The sequence below is a fragment of the Typopeltis vanoorti genome, chromosome 21 (genome assembly GCF_054136105.1).
Source record: "Typopeltis vanoorti isolate ZY-2024b chromosome 21, IOZ_Tvanoo_1.0, whole genome shotgun sequence".
NCBI classification, from domain to species: Eukaryota; Metazoa; Arthropoda; class Arachnida; order Uropygi; family Thelyphonidae; genus Typopeltis; species Typopeltis vanoorti.
Window position 1 is genome coordinate 41,301,846 of NC_143569.1, and position 21,374 is coordinate 41,323,219.

At 38.6% G+C, this 21,374-nt stretch overlaps 1 protein-coding gene across 1 annotated transcript in view; it reads left to right on the plus strand.

Moving 5' to 3' along the window:
- Window positions 1–21,374, plus strand: part of LOC150094769 (acetylcholinesterase-like) — a 146,505-nt gene that overhangs the window by 77,543 nt on the left and 47,588 nt on the right. The window contains exon 2 of the mRNA XM_090411617.1: window positions 15,671–17,262. Within this exon, the coding sequence (XP_090267743.1) occupies window positions 15,701–17,262 (1,562 nt within the window). The 5' untranslated portion in view covers window positions 15,671–15,700. The remainder of the gene's footprint in view (window positions 1–15,670; window positions 17,263–21,374) is intronic.

Genomic DNA, 21,374 nt, shown 5'->3' on the forward strand with positions numbered 1-21,374 from the left:
CATATGATAACCTAAACATCAGCCACGTATACAACATCCATCGTAAAGTCAGGTTCACAGTAAATCGTCCGGATGTCAATCCAAGTCCTATAATGCCTACCTCACCTACCGAAATAATCAGCATCATCAACCATCTCAAGATCAAAAAAGCCCCAGGTCCGGATGGCATCACTAACCAAGTCATCAAGGCACTACCACGCAAAGCCATAGCACATCTGGCAAACATCATAAACTCCATCCTCAAATGGCAGCACTTCCCCCAGTCATGGAAAATAGCTGACATCATCCCAATTCACAAACCAGGCGAAGACCCACACCTACCTGAAAATTACCGTCCCATCAGCCTGCTATCCAATTTACGGAAAATAGCTGAGAAAATCATCCTCATCAGACTCCAAGATCATGTCAACCAATTAAATATCATTCCAGAAGAACAATTCTGCTTTCGTCAAAATCACAGCACCACCCATCAAATCCATAGACTGGTAGAATACATCACCACAGGATTCAATTGGAATCAATACACTGGAGCTGTCTTCCTAGACATCTCAAAGGCCTTCGATCAGGCACCAAGGCCTCCTCTACAAACTTATCATCGCTAACCTTCCACTAAACATGATACACCTGATCAAATCATACTTCTCCAACAGGAGGATGCAAGTCAAAATCAATGAAACAGTCTCGACCCAACGGAAAATCCTCGCTGGAGTTCCTCAAGGATCACTGCTAGCCCCGATCCTGTTCAACATCTATATGGCAGACATTCCTCAAAATCCTCTCACATCCACCATCGTCCTTTATGCTGATGACACGGCTATTCTAACCAGATCTCGTCAACCACTTCTCGTCACCAAAAAACTATAAGACACCATCCTGAATCTAGAAAAATTGTTTAAAGACTGGCGACTACAATTAAACCCCCAGAAAAGTACAACGATGCTCTTCACAAGAAGACGAGAATCCCCCAAAGGAGACATCACCCTGTTCAACTCTAAAATTCCCTGGAAAACTGAAGCAAAATACCTCGGAATACTTCTCGATAAGCGATTATGCTTCAACAGCCACATCAAGAGCATATGCACCAAAGCTTCAAAAGTTATCGCCCAGCTATACCCCTTGATCAACAGGCACAGCAAACTAAGCTCAACAAATAAAATACTACTGTACAAGACAGTGATCCGTCCCACAGTCATATACGCCTCCCCAGCTTGGAGCCATACCTCCAAGACAAACATCCTCAAGCTACAAAGACTACAGAACAAATGCCTGCGAATGATTCTGGACGCCTCGTGGTTCATCAGGAACGCCCAGATCCACCGGGACATAAATATCCCCTACATCTCTCCACTACTACGCTCCCTAGCAGAAAAATTCTTTATGAAGACATCTATCCATCCAAACCAACTGATACAACAAGCCGGAAACTATGACGGTAATGACTACTGGAAACATAAAAGACCGAAAGCCATCCTAACATCCAAACGACGAATAACCACTTCTGCCCACTCAGGGCGAGCTAAAATAGCTCACAAATCTCTCCCATCACTGCTCCCGAAACAGACAACAGGGAATATAAAAAGCGTCAAGCTTCACCCTCTGCGCCATATATGTCCTGCGTCCTACATATTTGTGTTAGGTGTATACCTTGAATATTTCTGATCCTTTCTCCATAATTCTGTCGAATTTATCTTGATAAAACGACTGCAGCGCACTATTAATATAATATTATATTATATTAATAATATAATATAATATCGTTTTATTATAATCAATAAATTGGTATGAACTGTTTATTTATATGTATAATTAAATTAATAGTGTATGTATATGCATTTTATTAGATTATAAATGATAGTTTGATACTTCATTAGTTATATTTATATATGGTAGGACTATTGCATTCATATATATTGTTCTTTGTTAATGTGGTTATAAATAGTAAGCATGACAAGGATATTAAGAACAATCAAATAATAAGAAAACAAGATAGATAGTGAAGACTGATGTTATATAGATGGCATTTGTTTTCGCTGCATTCCCCATACATTGTTCGTAAATGTTCGCCGGGAAGGGAACCAGATGTTAGTCATTACCAACCTATATTCAATACATTTCCAAAAAATCATTAAACTAATGACTTTTTTTGGCACATTACGAACAAAAGGCTGACGTTCGACTGTCAAGCATTTATCGGTTCTTTGTTTCACGTCTCTGAGATTTCGATCGCCGAATATTGAAAATTCTTTCTCATAATATTGAGTAAATCTGCAAACAATTCCAAGTTGCATTATTGATGCAATCTAACTATAAATATACAAGAACTGACTGGTCGAGTTGGCAGTTTGTAGCTACCAATAGAAAGCATCGGACATACAATGTATTTAGTGAAATGTTCCGTGAATGCTACGCTCACTAAATTGATAATTTATAAAAGATAATGTTTCCAATGCTACTTTATAGATTTTCGTGTCAGTCAGAGTGTTATAAAGTCGAGATTTATTTGTAGTTTTTCCTTACTTTGGCGATAATTGTCATTCTTTAAAACAACTGAAAGTTTTGTAGTCAATCGAAGTAAGTACATTGTGGTGCGTGCTGTATTGTTGAATCATTTTCAGTTCACTTTAATAGGGCATGCAGAAGTAGTTCGGTTAAGGGTTAGCTTAGCACCAGGTACTTATAAATCGCTTACAAGATTCGTTGTTATAACTGATCATGTTCAATAGTCAGTTTTAAAACCCGCGTATTGCTGTAAGATATTTCCATTACTGAAGTGTTAGCAAGCTATTATTAGAATTAATGAAATCGACTAGAGCACGCGATTTCAACAATGGCATTTCGCGACTATAGTTGAATATTCAATAAAATTTTAATGTGCATTTCATGAAACTGACTTTCAACAACAGCATCTCGTGGCACGTGATTTTTTTTTTTTTATTATCTTCTTCTTGTTTGTAAATGTGATATAAATAGTGTGAACAATTTTGAATGGTAGAGATCTGTTCTGAAACTCGGTAACGGATAAAAAGCTTAAAAAAAACGGGGTGAAAAATTCCTTTGCCAGGCGTTTGCTACTACCCACCATATGTTACTAGGTGTCAGCTAGAAGCACGTGTTAATCAACGCTTGCCCCCCATTATCCCACGGCCGTTCCATTATTTTCTTATAAAGTTTTGTCTTTTTCCTGTTCCTGTACGCAAGAAACAGTCATTAATTACCTCGGTGTTATTAATGATATGCATCTTGGCTCCTGCAGGCTATTAACCGCTCGTGATGAGATTGAAAACGATTTCTTATCCCTCCCTCTTCAAAATGATCTTCAAAATCAACGATGACAAAGACGATTTTTCAACCCTGTCAAATTTTTAAGCACACGTCGAACAGTGTTTTACGTAATATCTTTTAGAAACTTCTATAACAAACCTTTTTTTTTTTAACGCTCCTCATTGGCCGGTCTATCGTCACCATGACAACGCAAGCATTGGACTTGTAGATCTCCAACTTCGTCATTGTAGAGGAAGTTGCTTTTATAAAAGCACAGGAAATGCCTTGTTAAGCTTGGAAATTAACAGTCGTTTGCTATTGTGATGGCACGAGATTAGGAAGTTGTAATGGTGTGTTTCTTAGAGTTCGGTACTTTTCTAAGCGAAATTTCAATAGTTTATTCTTAACGAATCTTCTGCTTCTGAACTTGGTAATGTTTATAAAGGTCTTTTTTTAAGGCAAATTAGGATTCCAGTAATCTAAACGTGTTTACTATGACTACTTGCATTCGCCCTTGGAGTTTGAAAACTAATTGTGAGTCAGCTTGCTATGCATTACCTCTATGACAACGATATGCAAATATCTGTAAACTGTGTAGTCCGATAAGTCATGTTTCATGCTTTCTCACACACACACAGGGAAGATTTAATTGGATTGGGAACGTTTGGAACGGTGTAGACTACTCATTCCTATTCAAGGCTTTTGTAAGATGGGAGATGCAGGCACCTTTTGTCCTTCACTCGAACTCTGAGGGAGTGATTGCCTAAGTTTTCCCGAGTTGACTTCAGTACTGATTATGCATACCAGACAATACATCCAATCTACATCCACTGGAACTCTTTTATAGTTTTTATGGGCCTGTATGGCATCTGTGCTGTTATTTTCAGCAGTTTTAAAACGTAAATTACATACAATGTTCTATTGTATGTAATGATATCATTACATACAATAGAACATTGTATGTAATACGTATTTTGATAGTTTTTGGGTGGGCACTAGTGTACCTCTTACAGTACCCCTATTTCAAATATTATTACGTGACACCACCACAAACTCATCACAGGAAGGCATTCATGCGACACAACTCGCATCTACTCAATTCTTCATCTACACACACAACGCCATCTACCGTCACTAATGGTACATTTTTGTCTATAAACTGCGTGTCCACTAAGGACGATTTGCCTTTAATGCGAATGAAAAAAAACTGAATCACCTCTGTGCGAGATCGGCTAACTCACCTTCAAGTGATAAAAGCCCATAGAAAGATAGCCATGATGAAAACCGAACTCGGACATTTGAAATCAAAGGACACAATGTCATGTCGTTCTTCCAGTTTCAATATAAGTAGACTGCAAGATAATTTCCGAAATGAAAGTAGTCATTCACAGGAAAGATGTTCTTAATATAGACAATTATAATGACGCCTGAGTATGAAGTTTAAGTAAACAAATTCGAAGACTAATCATCAGATATATTGCTTAGTTATAGAGATTCTCTATTAGGCATAAGAATCGTTCAAATTTTCGAATCGCGCGCAAAGGGGTCATGTGGCAGCACTCAACAGGATAAAAGGCTGCACTAAGCGAATTGTGTCTGAAGGGAGCTCATTCCGTGAAGGAATAAAGTTGCAAACTTGGATGTCTTGTAATGTCTCCAAGACATCATGTAGATGATTTCACGCGGAGAAGATTTATTGGAAAGCTTGAAGAAGGCCGCAGAATTGTTAATATTTCTGGAGAGTCTGGAATCTCACATAGCGTTGAATCCAGGCTCTGAGCAGCGTTTCAAACCAATGGGATGTGTTCTGGACATTTGCTAAGAAGACGGTTACCACTTACCATGGAGCATGAAGACAGATTTTTGGTTATAATGGCAAAATGTAATCAACGCACCAATTGCAGGTCAGCTTGTAAGTCGACTCGATTCAAGCCCAGGTACGCGGATATCTTGGCAAACTGAAGCAAGACGTCTGCGACAAGTAGGCCTGTAGTCTGCATCCCTTTTATCCACAACTCATCGTAGAGCACGTTTTCAATGATGCTATATCCATAAAAATTGGACAAGACACCAATGGACTAATGTACTCTTTACAGATGCGAATCGTTTTACTCTTTCCTCAGATTTGACGCTTGATCTGGCGTGAAAGCGGTACTGCTTACCATCGCGAGAATATTCTTGAAAGGGATAGATACGGCGATGCGGATGTCATGCTGTGTGGAGGCATTATGCTTAATGGTGCCAGGAACTACAAGTGGAGGGGACTATGACTGGTGAACGATATTGCAGCAAAGTTCTTCAAGGTCATGTTTAATTGTTCCATGATGCTGCAGGCAAAGAGTTCATTTTTATGGATGACAATGCACGCAGTGGAGATACTTCTGGAGACTGAGGATATTAATCGAATCGAGTGGCCAGCACGCTTTCAGATCTTAATCCCATAGAATACGCTTGGGACGCAATAGGGAGATGCATTGTTGCTCGAAATTCCCCTCCAGAAAACGAACAAACAAACAAACAAACAAAAAAACTAAACCTTATTCTTGCTTTGAAGGAGGAGGGGCCAGTTTCCTCAAAAACTCCTGAATCGCATGCTGCTAAGCGTGGTACAACGAAGTCAGAGCTGCGTCACAGTTCGGGACTGACATATTCCATAATGAAATATCTCTCCGCACACTGTACATTAATCCCTTAACTACTTCCTTAGTAAAGTTGAACTTTTGCCCAAAAAGTACAATTGCAATTTTTGGTGAAATTTTTTACGAAGTATTTTGCGTATTGCGATTTAATTTGTACGAAATTTATAACACATGTTTTGTGTAATATAATTTATTAGTATGCTGGAAATAAATGCATTTCCACATTTAGCTATAGTCATGAAATTTTGTTCGTATTCGCCAGTACTAATTTAAGCGGCACGCAGTGAAAAGACGGCTAACAAGTGCCGCAATCCCGTCATTCTAACAGAATATTTTTAATGTCTGAAATTGTGTGGATCCTACGGTCGATTTTATTGAATTTATGGGACGAAAAACCCGAGTTTCCGGGAGAAAAAAAACCTTTTGCACGTGCCAGAGATCGACTAACTCGGAAACCAGTCGAAAAAAAAAGCCTAGAAAAAATTCCTCTCTAGAATCGAGCTCACGAATCTTTCTTCGTGCGATCTAGTGCTCAGGAGTGCAAACGCCACTTCCACTGAGCTACATCTCGTGAACTGTGAGTATTTATTTTTTCCTTTGCAGTTTTCATCTGTCAAAAATGGAAACTTAAATAACACACATATACGTCTCTTTGAACTAAGAGGAAAAAAAAAAAAAAAAACAACAACAACTAAAAACCACCGTTTCATCGTGCTAGCTACTCTAAAAAGTTTGGATAAAATCGTTTCAATTTGAAGTACACTTACATCACTTTTAATTCGTAATGCACAAGTTAACTAATGTCTCGGCATATTGGAGAGTGGGTTCTCTATCATGGCAACGCTCCCACTCATTCCGTTTTGTTTTTGCAGAACTGTCACAATTGTTTTGCCCTCCTTCCTTTCCTCGGTCTCATGGTAATGTTAGGTTGTTTTTCCTCCAGAAACTCCGGTTCAAAACTGGCAATTCACTAGAAGAATATAGTTTATAGATATAATACATTGGCTCAGAGCCTTTTGTTTCGGTCGTATCAACAACATACCTTACTCAGATCTGTCAACCGAAAAGTTCGCACTGAAGGATGATTTGATGCCGAGTTAAAAACGCGGAATATTTGAAAATGTTATTTTAGAGAGAAAAAAAAATAGAACCGAAGATTTTTTTATCATATCAATAAACTGGACTGAGAAATGTACTCAATACATTTTCAGTCAAAATGGCGCAAGTATAGAGATGCTTTTAACATTTTCAGTAAACAGAATGCTACATCCGTAAAAATATTTTGCAAATTTTGATGGGTCTCAACTTCGTAAAGCTCGTTGTATGCACATCCAGCATAAATCGATGACAAAAGATTATACTAGCGCAGAAGCACCCAAAATCGTTCATTTACACATTTTTTTTTGACCAAAATCCAAAATGAGTGCGTGATCAGGTTTCCATAGCGACAATAGGGGTTCGACTTGCGCATAATCCGCACATTTTTGTTTGTTAAAAGTGTTCCCCCCCCTCAACAAATTCTTTACTTGCAATCAACAAAATTCCATTAACAAATTAATTGTTGTAATTAACAGCGTTATTTTATGCCATTGGGTTTCAACTGTATAAGCGATTTAAGTAATGTCTTTACAGCCTGAGGATTGTCTTCTTACTTCCTGTGGGACGTTTTGTCAAACAAAATTGTATCTACCCGAATCCAGTAGGGTGTCCAGGACGTATAATAGAAGATTGGTTTAATGCGAAGCCTTAATTCATATCGCAAAGACAAAATTATTACAAATAATTTTTACCCTTAGTTTATAATAAACATTTCAAACTGAAATCCACATTGGAAGAGAAATTTTACACTATTAAGAAGCACAACCCAGTCTTACGTGCTCATTGTAAGCAACCGGGCTGATTAGACGAGGGCGTAGCCTACTCGCTCTCCAACTAACAGGCTATGGGTTTGAACCCGCTATAGATGTTTGCTACTGTTTTACTAATTATTGTGATATTAAGTTTATTTTGATTTAAAACAAAGAGGTTATGGATGTGCATTATCTGAAGAGATGAATTTCTGTACTTCATATTTTCATCCGATGAAATTATTTGGATCTTGCGACGGTTTTAGTGAGGTCTTCTAACAATGACACGAATGTTAATTATATAGTATACAACTGCTGATTTTTTTTTTGGGGGGGGGGATCTCAAAATAACGTAAGCACCTATTAGACTACTCTTTCTGTACGCATATTACAGTTTAGGTTCTGGATGAATCTTTCTAACATTTGTCAAGTCCCTCCGACTTTGGTTTAAATCAAATGGCAAAATTTTGTTTTAGATAAAACAAAACGTGAATATGGAACTTCACTATACAAAAATGCTATTGCGAAACGTATCTTTATATCTCATTTCATCTTAACTCATTTCATCCGCGCGGTTAGCCTAGTGGCTGTGCACTTCGCAACCATATACCTGGGGAAGGAGTATCCTAGGTTCGATTCCCGTTGGTGAGGAGCTGAAGGATCTTCCTCAGCCATAGCCGAGTTAGCTGGTCTTTCTGGGCGTGGACAGCAGGGTTCCACCCCCAGTTTATCCTGGGGGGGGGGTCAATCCCGCAAAAGCAGGCAAACCGGCATTACAGACAAACCGGATACATCGGGATGTAGGGCTTGACCACCTTATCCTGTGAACGGTTTGAGGTCCGATGATTAATAAACCCTCGACACCGCAAGGTAAAAGAGGGTAAAAGGAAGATGAGATGAGACTCATGAGAAGGACACATGCAAGTGGTGGTAGTATCCTAGTATGGAGAGCGCTCTCATGGATATCATTGGATCCTCTCATTCCCAATGAACACACCTAAACTGCTCATTCTTATCTGGGGATTATTTCGAACCAGATGTTGTCTTACATGGTGACAATGTGGCCCAACGAATATGGGCCCATATTCATTGGGCCAGCAAACCAACGCTTCGTATCAGCTCGCACTGTGCAAGCATGATTCGTAAATACCGCTTAAATTCCCTAATTTGAATTCCACCAAGCATCTCTAGATGAGAAATGAGTGAGAGACTCGAAAATGATATCAAGTCTCTCACTCTAGGATCATGTGGAACGTCGTTCGCTGACCTCTATTATGTTATTCTGTCTAGTTGGTCCAGAATCCTTCAGGACATCTTTTGTGGTCTAGTGGAGTCAATGCTAAGACGGTTGCAAGCGGTTATCTCGACCAGAGAGGCTCAACCCACTATTAGGTAGGTGGCCTAATGTCTTGGCTCGTGAGTGTATGTCATATTATTTTAAAATCGTATTGCACCTTAAGTTTTCCTAAAAGTACAGCATCTTATTATAATTTAGAACAATTCAGCCCTGGATTAGTATCAGCTAGGCCCGAGTATGTACGTAGAGGTTTTAACGTCAGTGCGTAAGCCTCGTGGATTAAAATCGAGATTCCTTTTGGTTGAGCAGTCATCAATGTAAACTGACAAACTTTATCAGTTTACGAGCATGAAAGAAAGTGAGTTAAAAGCGCATTTGAAGCTTTTCCGGCTCTTGGTTTTCATTAAAACGACACACGAAAACCGTTAGCATTAACCACAGCACCGTATGTGTGTGTGTGTATGTACACATGCAGGTGAGCGGACACGGCGGCACGCTGCCTTTAATCTCGGAAACAGATTCGTATCTAAGTGATCCTTGCGGAGATTTTAACTGGAATGCGAGGTAGTCGGCAACGTTTGACCGCATTCTAATACGTCGCCTTTACTGAGCATGAAAAGATTCCAAGTTAGTAGATCATTACAAGTTTTAATTACTTCTGTAGCCTTATAAGAGTGCGACTTTAGGAAAGGGAGAGATTGGACACATCTTATAGCAGAGAGGATGAAGGCAATTAGCAGTTAAAGAATTTCATTTTCTTTCTTTATAGATGAAAACAGAATTTGCATATGCAGTGCTAAAAGGGAAAGTATTTTTAGACCCGTGTTTATCCATCTGCTTTCGCTGATTTAACTTTCTTCATTCTGTCGTTCTTTTCAGTGTTAATTCTCTTCGTTCTGATCCCTTCCGCCACACTCATCATTTTTTATTTATTTTTTTTGTTGTTGTCTAACAATTTTTACGATAAATTTACTTTGGGGTGGTTATTACTGTTGGCCAATAGTTTGGAACACTTACATCCGGGAACAAAAATGCACTCGCTGGCAAAACAATCCATTGATTCAAGTACTTTCCCCCCAAAACATATTTAATTTATTTTCCCAACATATTCCTGCGTAATACAAATTTTCTGTCTCTTCTGTTAACAAAAAAAAAAAAGTTCTCATGTATAAGCATTACAAAACAGGAAAATTATTTCAAGTCTCTCACCCAAGACGGATTCAATCCTCTAATTGAGGTTTCAGGCAATTTAATGCTAGCATTCCTCAAAGGAGTAAGTATTTTTATGCCTGTAGATAAGCTAACTAACCAGCTAACTTACCTTCAGTTTTCGAACTCGACCGGGTTCAGTTCCGAATCTGGACGAGTTCGAACCCAGTCTTTCCAACTAAACAGTTTCGTCTATACGGACTGAACTAAGAAGACTCTTCAAAATTCTTAACCAACAAATATTTAAAAAAAAAAAAAAAAACACTGCTCTGACCTTTTTTCACGACAGTCCTCTCTATTTCATCATAGTAGCTGCGTCTTCTAATCTTGGTCCTCCTCTTTCAGTAAATTTTTGCAAAGTATTTAATGAAAAGATCAAATCATTTAGTGAAATTTAAGTTCATTATTAGTCACTTTCCTTTTATTTCCTTGTATAAAGTACGTTGCCAAGAACGAAATACACAATGGACAGTGCCATTATCTCAACAGACTGTGACTAATATAGAGAATTTCAGGGAGAGAGAAGTTAGATTAGCTAGGAGTATTCGTACCAATAATTAAACCATAAGGAATACTTGCTTGACTATACAAGATAAACGTTTACCACTAACTAAATCGAAATCTCTGACAGCGATGATGATGCACAAAACATTTGCTCCCCTTTTTGCCACGAGTTGCCTCAATATTTACAACTGTTCAACAATGTTGTTTACAATCGCATTTCATTCTAGTGTAGATGAAGGTCTCATTCATCTATCAAATATCGCAATGCCGACTAACAGCAGTGAAATGCGAAGAAACTTAAGTTCTTTCCTCAGTGTAAGTAAAAACTTTCTTATCTTTGCTTGGTTAAGAAATGTAGACTTCAATCCTTCTTGAACGAACTGAACTAATTCAGATTCGAAGTTCGATTAATGACATTTAATTGTGTATTAGATATGACCAGTATAATTTCTAATTATCATTCTTTCCAGTATTTTTTATGACCACCGTTCTTAGTTCTTCCACCGTTTCTTGATAGGCCTTTGGGGAAATGAACAATTTCGTTTGGTCAGCTGACAACTCATAACTTAAGTTGACTTTAAACAAAGTCAACTATTAAATCCAACAGCATTTTCAAAGCAAAAGAAAATGTTAGTTTTAGTCTGAAACATTATATAAGACAAGAGTTTTCAATGGAGAAAAAAAAATCACTTATGCTTATGGAAGTGAAATTTAAAATGTGCATGAACATCAAGATAAGTGCCAGATCCAAACATTTCGATCGGTTTAATGTTTTCGGGTACCTGCTGGAACAGAATAGGAAACGGACGTAGAAAGAGGGGAGGAGGATAAACGGTCCTCGAGTTACTCGTTAACATTAAAACTTCCATCACGATTACAGCTCTCTCTCTCTTCTCGTGAGAGACAGAGCGAGAGGCGTAATAGTTTACATTAGCCAGCAGCTAGGGAACTGCTAATGTTCTTTGACGAAGAAAGAAAGAAGATAATTAAGTCTGTTCTTATTAAATGAGGAAGAAATTTATCTTTCCCCATCGTCAAACTCTCTTTTCGTTTTCCAACTTGCTTGTTGTCCAATCAACGAAGCCTTTTAATGCAATTCCCGTTAATGATGGCCTAGAACGTGCAAAGGAATCTCATCCGAAATAATTCATTCAAAATTTTCTTTCGTAAAGCAACTGAATTATGAAGTGGAAATTGTAAATGACTTAAGAATTCGCCTCTTATGTCGAGAATCATTCTTTCTTGTCTAACATCCGCTGCACTTCGATGTTACATAAATCTTATGTCATTCACAGATTAGTCTCACACTAAACGGCTACACGTGTGTGTGTGTGTGTGTGTGTGTGTGTGTGTGTGTGTGTGTGTGTGTGTGTGTGTGTGTGTGTGTGTGTGTGTGTGTGTCCATCTCCGCCCGGACGTCGTTCCAACCACTTGACCTCGTTTGTGACACATACAAATCGAAGCTACTTAAGAAATAAAAACCGAAAAGCCACCGCGTGCATTGGAGGTCGCCAAGAATTTCCTATTTCTACTCTCTCTCTATCCAGCAAGCGAACTGTCCAAACGGGTGTTCGGATGACAGAACGGTATCTAGTCGTTTTAAGCGTCGTAAGATTTTTTCGTTTTCGCGTGAAAAATGATCTTCGCTTCTTTGAGCACACGAGTGCTCAAAGAAGGGGGGGGGGATCCCCCCCCCTAACCTCCCCTTCATCCGTAGCTGGTGGGAACCTATCTCCTCTTTGTTTTCCCTGTCTGTTATTGACAATGAAGCATGAGAGCCTCGGTGTACCTGCAGCTCAATCATGTGCGCGCTGCCCAGACCGCCTAACCTTCCCAGTACGTTAATAAATATTCATGGCTTTTTGGTATCTCGCATTCATTTCTCTCTCTCTCTCTCACACTTTTTTTTTTCTACGTACCTTTTTGTTTGTACAGCTGTGCAATTTCTAGCCAGTATTTTTTTTTTTACCCAAAGAACTTCGCATGGTTGCCAAGAAGTATTACGAATGATACATTAAAAGCTACTAATCATCGTGTTAGATTATTACTGAAATAAGACTTTTTTTTGTAATTTCCTAGGGTAGGAAGTTTTTGATTTGTATTTATTTTTTATATTGCTTCCACTCAGAAAGGTTATATGCGAACTTCTAGCACATTTTGTACCTTGGAGGGGCTAAAGCTCCTATCCTATTCCTTCAGCCATACGGCTGGTGGAGGTAGGCCATATGCTCCCATACTAGGGAGATGATTATGAGCAAGGTGGTTCCCCCGTTGCCTCCCTTGCCGTGGTATATTTATGACTGTAGCCGTGTGTGTGTGTTCACGGGACCGGTTTTCCTGTTTCGAGGGATGAAAAAATCCGATTTGTGGGGAGAAAAAAATCCTCCACCTTCGTATGAAACCAGTTAACTTCACTCGAAACAGAAGATTCCTCACGTCATAGATGAGAATCGAACCAAGGTCTTTCCGACCAAAGGACTTCGTCTATACCGACTGAGCTACGGAGGCTCGGGCTAAAGGTATTTTCTCTTTTTACCAATTGTATAGTATTTTTAATTTCGCTTCTGTTGTTGAAACAATCCTTGGTACACACAGAATACAATGAAGACACTGTAACCATGGGAATGAGTTACTAAAACTATGGAATAAATTATGGCTATTTACATGCTGCTTTTTTTTTATTTTTTTTTAAAAAAAAAACTTCTCCAGTAGCTCCAATAGAACAATCAGAATAGAGTAGCAAGTGATACCGTTGTCCTCCTCGTATGCGACGCTTTCGCGCAGGTCTACACATTTTACCGCGTAAGCTTCCGTAACCGATAAACCCGCGGAATAGGTTGGTTGCTCCCATGTCAAAGCGTGTGTTCACGGGGCCATTTTGCGTACTTTGCGGGATGAAAAACCCCAGATAAACTGGCGGAAAAAACCTACTCTCCACACCCAAGGCCTAACTTGGCTATGGCTGAGGAAAATCCTTAAGCTCCTCACGTCGTTGACGAGAATCTTAACCTAGGACACTCCTTCCGCAGGCATACGATTGCGAAGCACAAAGCCACCAGGCTAACCGCGCGGACGTTGTCCTCCTACTCGTCTATATTCGTCTTTTATCACTGCTTTTAGGATTTCACTTTTCTGACAATTGTTTCGAACTGTTGTGTTCTCACCAGAGACCAGGAGGAAACCGTAAAAAGGACAAAAACGATTATAGTTTTATGTACGCGCCTACCGAAAGTTCACTTATAAAATATAACTTCCTAACATGGAACTGCTACGGTTGAAACATGTATGATAATACACCCAGTGTTTGTTTGTGTGGGTCGGTCACATAAATATCAAGTACCAAACCTAACTCCAGATTTTGAGGAGAAATGTTTACATAAAAAAGCATTGTTCTTATTAATTTGTCTCTAATTTCTTCGGCATTAATTAATGTTAGTTAAATGGAATTTGAAATAAAATATGGATGTGATGTTTTATTAATATTTTTCTACGGAGATGTCAGGGTATTAATTAGGTTTTTTTTTTCTCCCTCCTAATACACACTGCAAAGAAAACTAATGTAGGTAAATAATGTAGTTTACTAGTTTGTAAACTGTAGTAAAATATAGTAAACTAGCTTAATTTTACTAGCGAAACTGGTAAGCAATATCGTACGAACATACGTACGAATTAAATACTTATGGTCAGTTTCCTTATAAGGACTGGCTTAAAGGGGCGAAGCAAGAATGCTTTTCATCTTCCCCGTTATCTGTAGAGGACAGTGTAAGGATAAGGTGTTATTGAGCTATTAAAGCTCTGATCATGGCTGGAGGATAACAGCAATAGCCGAGCTTCAGTTAGAACTTCATTGGCTACAGCATTGCCATCCAGTTTGACAATTGACATTTATGACTTAAGGGGTGAAGCGAAAAGCTTTTCATATTCCCCGTTGTCTGTTACGGTCACAGTGAGGGTAAATATTATGAGCAGTTTGCTCGCCCAGAATGGGCATGGAGATTATACATCACTGAAGGAAGTTAAAATGTCTTTTGTGTTTGAATGTATCCGTAGGCTCATAGGCTACAGCTTGTTGAACTAGATCATTGGGATGAGTGGACGTCTTTAGGAAGAACTTTGCGGCTAAAGTTTGTAGGAAGGACAAGATATAAGGAAAATTTGTATCTCGGTGAAGTTGATTTCTGACGAACCATGGAGCGTTTAGGATCATTCTCAAGCATTTGTTCTGAACCCATTGCAATTTGATAATATTTGTAGTGGAGGTGTGGCTCCAGGCTGGAGAAGTATAAGTAACTATAGGACGAATCGTCAGCTGGTTTGATTCTGATGTTTAGCTTGCTGCTTTTGTTTATTAGGGGATAAATCTGAGCGATGGCTTTAGATGCCTTTGTACATGTAGTCTTGATGTGTTGGTTAAAAGTTAATTTTTTGTTGAGGATGACACCTAAGTATGTTGTTTCCGTCTGCTAGGGAAGCCAACCAGTTTATAAATGTCTTATTTTTTTAAATTTTAGTTGATATTAAAAGATTAAAGGTGTATATTTAATTTTTAGAAATTTTAAAAATAGTCCATCATTTTGAAAATTTTAATTAAATTTTAAATTAAAATATAGGTTACATTATTATTTCTAAAAAAGTAAAATATTTTTAAAAATTACAAGTACTAAAATCATACCTTACACCTAATGATTCAAACTGTCGCGATTTCCACAACAAAAATCTATTAGTAGAAATACAGTTTTACAGGAGAGTATTGTTATTACTGCTATTATTAACCAGCTGTTGTTTGACCCCAAGTAACATTGCTGACTTTTAATAGTATAGCATGGATGGTGGGAAATTTGTTATTTATTTATTCTATTTATTCATAATCTCCCTTTCATCGATGACTAATGATAAAAAATGTGTATTTTCAGATCATCCACTTCTTCTCTGAAGACCTTACCATGGCTACAGTGTGGACTTGGGGTTGGGGATGGTTCTGCCCTTGCAGTCTCCGCCAAAGCGTACTAGTCGTATTGGCAGCTTACTGTGCCGTATCCGCTGGTCGCAGCGCACCCCGATCCAGTGTCGAAGACGATCCCTTGGTGGTAAGGACGACGAAAGGATTCGTTCGAGGCCTGTCTGTTCGTGCAGCCACCGGAAAACTCGTCGATGTGTTTTGGGGTATCCCTTACGCTCAAGCTCCCGTAGGGAAGTACCGTTTTCGACATCCGCGACCTATCGACCCATGGGACGGCATCTTCAATGCCACCGAGAAACCAAACTCGTGTTATCAGATTAGTGACGAAGTATTCGGGGACTTCAGCGGAGCAACGATGTGGAATGCGAACACCCCTCTCAGCGAGGACTGTCTTACGATTGACGTCTGGGTTCCGAAGCCGCGGCCGAAGAATGCAGCTGTAATGGTGTGGATTTATGGAGGTGGATTTTACAGCGGCACTACAACTCTCGAAGTGTACGACAGCAAGATTTTTGTGTCCGAAAAGAAGATCATTCTGGTAGCCATGAATTATCGCATAGCGTCTCTCGGATTTCTATACTTCGATAGGCCAGACGCACCGGGAAATGCTGGACTGTTCGACCAACTAATGGCCCTGGAATGGGTGCGTGACAACATTGCCTATTTTGGTGGAAATCCCCAAAACGTAACTCTTTTTGGAGAGAGTGCAGGGTCCGTTAGTGTCAGTCTTCACCTGCTTTCACCCCTAAGCCGCAATCTCTTCAATCAGGCGATCATGCAGAGTGGAGCGGCGACGGCTACATGGGCCAGTATCAGTCAAGAAGAAAGCATTATGAGAGGTCTTCGACTAGCAGAAGCCATCAAGTGTCCACATGATCCCAGCGATATGGACGCAGTGTTGGAATGTCTCCGAAGTCGGGACGCATACGAACTAGTCAACAATGAATGGGGGAACTTCGGTGTGGTCGAGTTTCCTTTCGTCCCTGTGGTCGATGGAGCTTTCATTGACGAACATCCGTCGGTTTCCTTAGAGTCAAAGAACTTTAAGAAGACAAGGGTCATGACGGGCAGCAACACAGAAGAGGGAACTTACTTCATCATTTATTACCTGACTGAGGTGTTCAAAAAACGCGAGGACGTTTATCTGACTCGTGAAGACTTCATCCGATCGGTCAAGGAACTGAATCCGTATCTGGAAGACATTGCCCAGAAAGCCATCATCTTCGAGTACACAGACTGGTTGAACCCCGATGACCCGATCAAAAACAGAGACGCAGTGGACAAGATCGTCGGAGACTACCACTTCACGTGCAGTTTGAACCACTTCGCTCATCGATACGCTGAGACCGGCAATGATGTTTACATGTATTACTATACCCACAGATCATCGACCAATCCGTGGCCTCGATGGATGGGAGTGATGCATGGAGACGAGATTAATTTCATATTTGGTGAGCCTCTGAACCCAACGTTGGGATACACAAGAGAGGAAACAGAATTCAGCAAACGGGTGATGACTTACTGGGCCAACTTTGCTAAAACGGGGTAAGTCGTAGACAACATAATCTCACATTTTACGTTACAGAATAAATAATAGTGTTACTATTCAGTAAAAGAATATAAAAATGAAGCCAGATATCGTGTGTGTGTGTGTGTGTGTGTGCGTGCGTGCGTGCGTGCGCAGAGTAGAATTTTGAGTATCATTGTAAGTGGTTACATTATAATCAGAATTTAAAAATAATAAAAAGAAAAAAAGAAATTGGAAAACATGCCGACGCACGCATAAAACGATGGATACCTTTACATACCTCACTCCATTCCCGTTGTAAGATAACCCAGCTGGTTATTATCAGCCTGGGGAGAACAAATTGCTCTCCATGCCGTTTCTAGGCAACCGTTATCTGAGGATTTAAAGGAAGGTAATGAGATGTGTGTCAGAGTGTAAACTGTATTATGTCTGCTCGCTTGAAAATGTGATTCCTTAAATATTAACTTAATTTTAATTCTGTTTCTATTCTTGCGAGACAAGTGGCTGCAGCTGTTTCGGATTATATTGATTTTCGCATTGTGTTTTTTTTTTAATTATTTTTTAAGTATTAGCCAGTTTTAATTTTTTATATTCTCTGGGGTTTTCGCTGTTTTCGGCTTATACATTTTACTTTTAATTCGTTTTGAGTTCTTAAATGTTTATATTTTCACGAGAAGAGTGGAGCACTGCTTCGAACCTCTAATATTACAGATTGTTCATTGTTTGTCACTCCTTATATTCTCGTGAGACAAGTGACGAGCACTATTTTCAGCTTTATCTAGGAGTTGACATTGTTCAGTTTTTGTTTGTTCGATAAGAATTAATTTGTCAAACATCGAGAGATATGACGCGCGCGCTGTTTTTAGACTTTGTGATCAGGTGAATTTCCCGCGCGCTATTTTATTATTATTTTTTTTTTGAGATTAGGTACATTTCTCACGCGCTCGCTGTTTTTAGATTTTGTGATATGTAGCTTTCTCATTTCTTGATTTTATTTTCAGTGAATAAATATACAAAATAAATAAAAATAAAAAAAATATCGACTTATAAATCATTTCACTTTTCGTATCATGAAGAGGACGTGCTGTCCTATGTCATGTACGTACGTCATCAAATGAGATCTACACAGATGCGTCTTCAGTCATGAATAACTATTGATCTCTCTATATCAAGAAACTTTATCCAGTTACTTTTAATACTAAAATCTTTAAAGGGTCGAGGCTATTTTGGGATTTGTCCTGTATTTTGATTTCCTTAAAATGATATGAAAAGAAATCTACCAGAAATAGCTTAGTTCGATTTTCACGTTTATATACTCTTGTTGGCTCGTGCATAGTGGGAGAAATCTAAGAATATTTGTTGACGCATGCTCATATCGGTCAATCAAAGCCATCGTAGACAGCATGCACATCTCCCACATGAAACTTGTATAATATTTATGATAGAAACTATGTGAAAGGGAGAGTAGATATCATAAGGATGCAACCAACATCGATCGATGTATTAAAATGCAAACGAATTCAAATAGTACAAAGCAAGATAGGCAATACTAATACGTTGATTCAATTCATATCTAATCCATACTAGGTTTTAGTTTTATAAAAAGCATGGGAGTAGCAAAATCCATTAATTTTCATAACTTCTTATTCTATAAAACTTTATTCTATACTAATTTAAATCGGAAACTGCTATTTATTTCTCAAATTTTAAAACTCCCATTTTTGATGAAACGTTGAGTTACTCAATATACAAAAGGTTCTTCCAGCACCAATCACTTTTCGCCTTCCAACCATCGCCGATCAATGTGCAGCTATTTTTAGAATTCAGAAGGGGGGATGTTAGTGGATCATGAAATTATCCAGGTTTATTTTCAGACTGTGTGCTAAGTACTCGCGACCTTCAGCGTTTTAGGGGCATCTGTGTGTGTATGTGTGTGTGTGTGCGTGCGCGTGCGCGCGCAGTGACGCTTGGAGTGTGTACCTAGAGAACTGGTAGTGTTCAGAAAGCTTTATGTTAAGTAGATTTTATCTCAAATTTCTTCTGTAAGTTATAAGACTTTGTTACAGCTTTCTTTTTTTTTTTTAATATGAAAAATTAGCTGATCACTAGTAAGGTGATAGTATCAGTTTTGTTGCCGACAAGGTTAATGAAAAAAATGTAAAAAAAAAAAAAAAAGAAAGAAAACCTCGTAATATTAACCATTCTCCCATCTTCACCTTTGACCTTTGAGAATTTTCAGCTACTTGGCATAAACAGTAACTAAATCCATTTGCGATGGATCAACGTTTCAAATAACTTTACATCTAGGTTGTTTTCCGATAAAAAAGGGAGTACAAAAACAGAAGTTTCAAATATACCTTAAAGAAACAAAGCCTTAATCTTCAAATTTTTTTACTACCTCCACTTAAGATTTCCGATATTGAAAACATTCGTGATCTGTGTACAACTGTAGTTCTACCAAAGAATAGCGCAGAAACTGTCTCAATTTATTTTCAGATCTTAAATTCTCATGACCTATAAGCAGGGGTGTCAATAACGTCGATCGCGATCTACGGGTAGATCGCATAATGCTTTGGGGTCGATCGCAAATTTATTTTGTCTCAATTTTCAAAATAATATATAGATAAGTCCGAATACGATAAAGCAAATAAATAATATTAACCTATTTATCAAATAATAATCTATATTATGGTTCTATTTAAAATTTACATTAATTAAAAAATTAAAATATTTTTGTACAATAATTCCAGTTTATAATTCAATTATATTAAATCGAATTTTATTTCAAAAATTTCAATAGAAAAATTACAAATATTAGTTAAAAATATTTAAATTTCCCGCTTTGTGACTTTTGTTGCCGAGTGTACTTGGAAATGTATGCGCCCTCATAGACACGCCTACTTTGAGTTTTTGTTCGCTTTGATGCACTGTATAAACTCGGCTGTTTTGTGCTAGTGCTCTGCTACAAGTTTAAAGTGTTTTAATATAATTTAAAATTGTACCGTCATGACTACTACGAAAAAAAGCAAAGACATATCACTATCATCAAGAGTGGGAACATGATTATTTCATTATTATGATCGAAGACAAATGTTGTTGTTTGATTTGCAATGAAAGTGTTTCTCTGCCAAAAAAAAAAAAAAGGGAACTTGGAACGACACTTTAAATCGGTGCACAGCAGCTATGAAACGGCGTATCCACGTAACAGTGATTTACGAAAAGTCAAAATTCAAGAATTGAATAAAAGTTTTGTCATCACAGCAGTTATCATCAGTTGCATCAATCTTGGGACTGGTAGCTCAGCAGCAATTTCCTCCATTCCGCTCTGTCATTGGCTTTCTTCTTAACCTCCTGTTAACTCCTCAAACACGTGCTGTCTTTGACTTGGTCAAGAAAGCTTTTCCTTGGTCTGCCTCTTCTTCTTCTTTTCCCCCTCTATTTTGCCTTCAGTTATTTTTTTCACAAGTCCATCGTGTCGAAGTACAAGGTGTCCCAAAATTCACGCAAGAAGTAATTTTGATAGAAAACACAGGTTTTTAATTAAAAATTGTAATTTCTTATTGATTCATAAAGTATACAGTATAGGGTTATGCATGGAATAGCATATCGGGTAAATGGCCTCCACGGCTTTGCTGGCACATGCGCACTCTTTTGTCGAAATTTTCCATGACCGTTTTGCATAAATGTGGCTGAATTTCGTTGATACAGCACTCAATTTCCTCCTTCAAGGCGTGGGTGGTCGTGGGCTTGTTGGCATAAACCTTACACTTCAAAAAACCCCGAAGAAAAAAGTCCAACGGCGTTAAGTCACATGATCTGGGCGGCCAATTCTGATCACCAAAACGGGAAATTACACGACCAGGAAATGACTCATGCAGTAATTGAATTGTTTCTCGGGTTGTATGGCATGTGGCACCGTCTTGTTGAAACCACATGTCGTCCACATCCATATCTTGCAATTTAGGCACAAAAAACGGGATTATCATGTCGCGATAGCGAGCACCATTAACTGTTATTGCCTTACCAGCCGCATTTTCGAAGAAGAATGAACCGATGATGCCTCCAGCCCAAACTCCGCACCAAACAGTGACACGTTGTGGATGCATTTATTTCTCAACAATCACTCGTG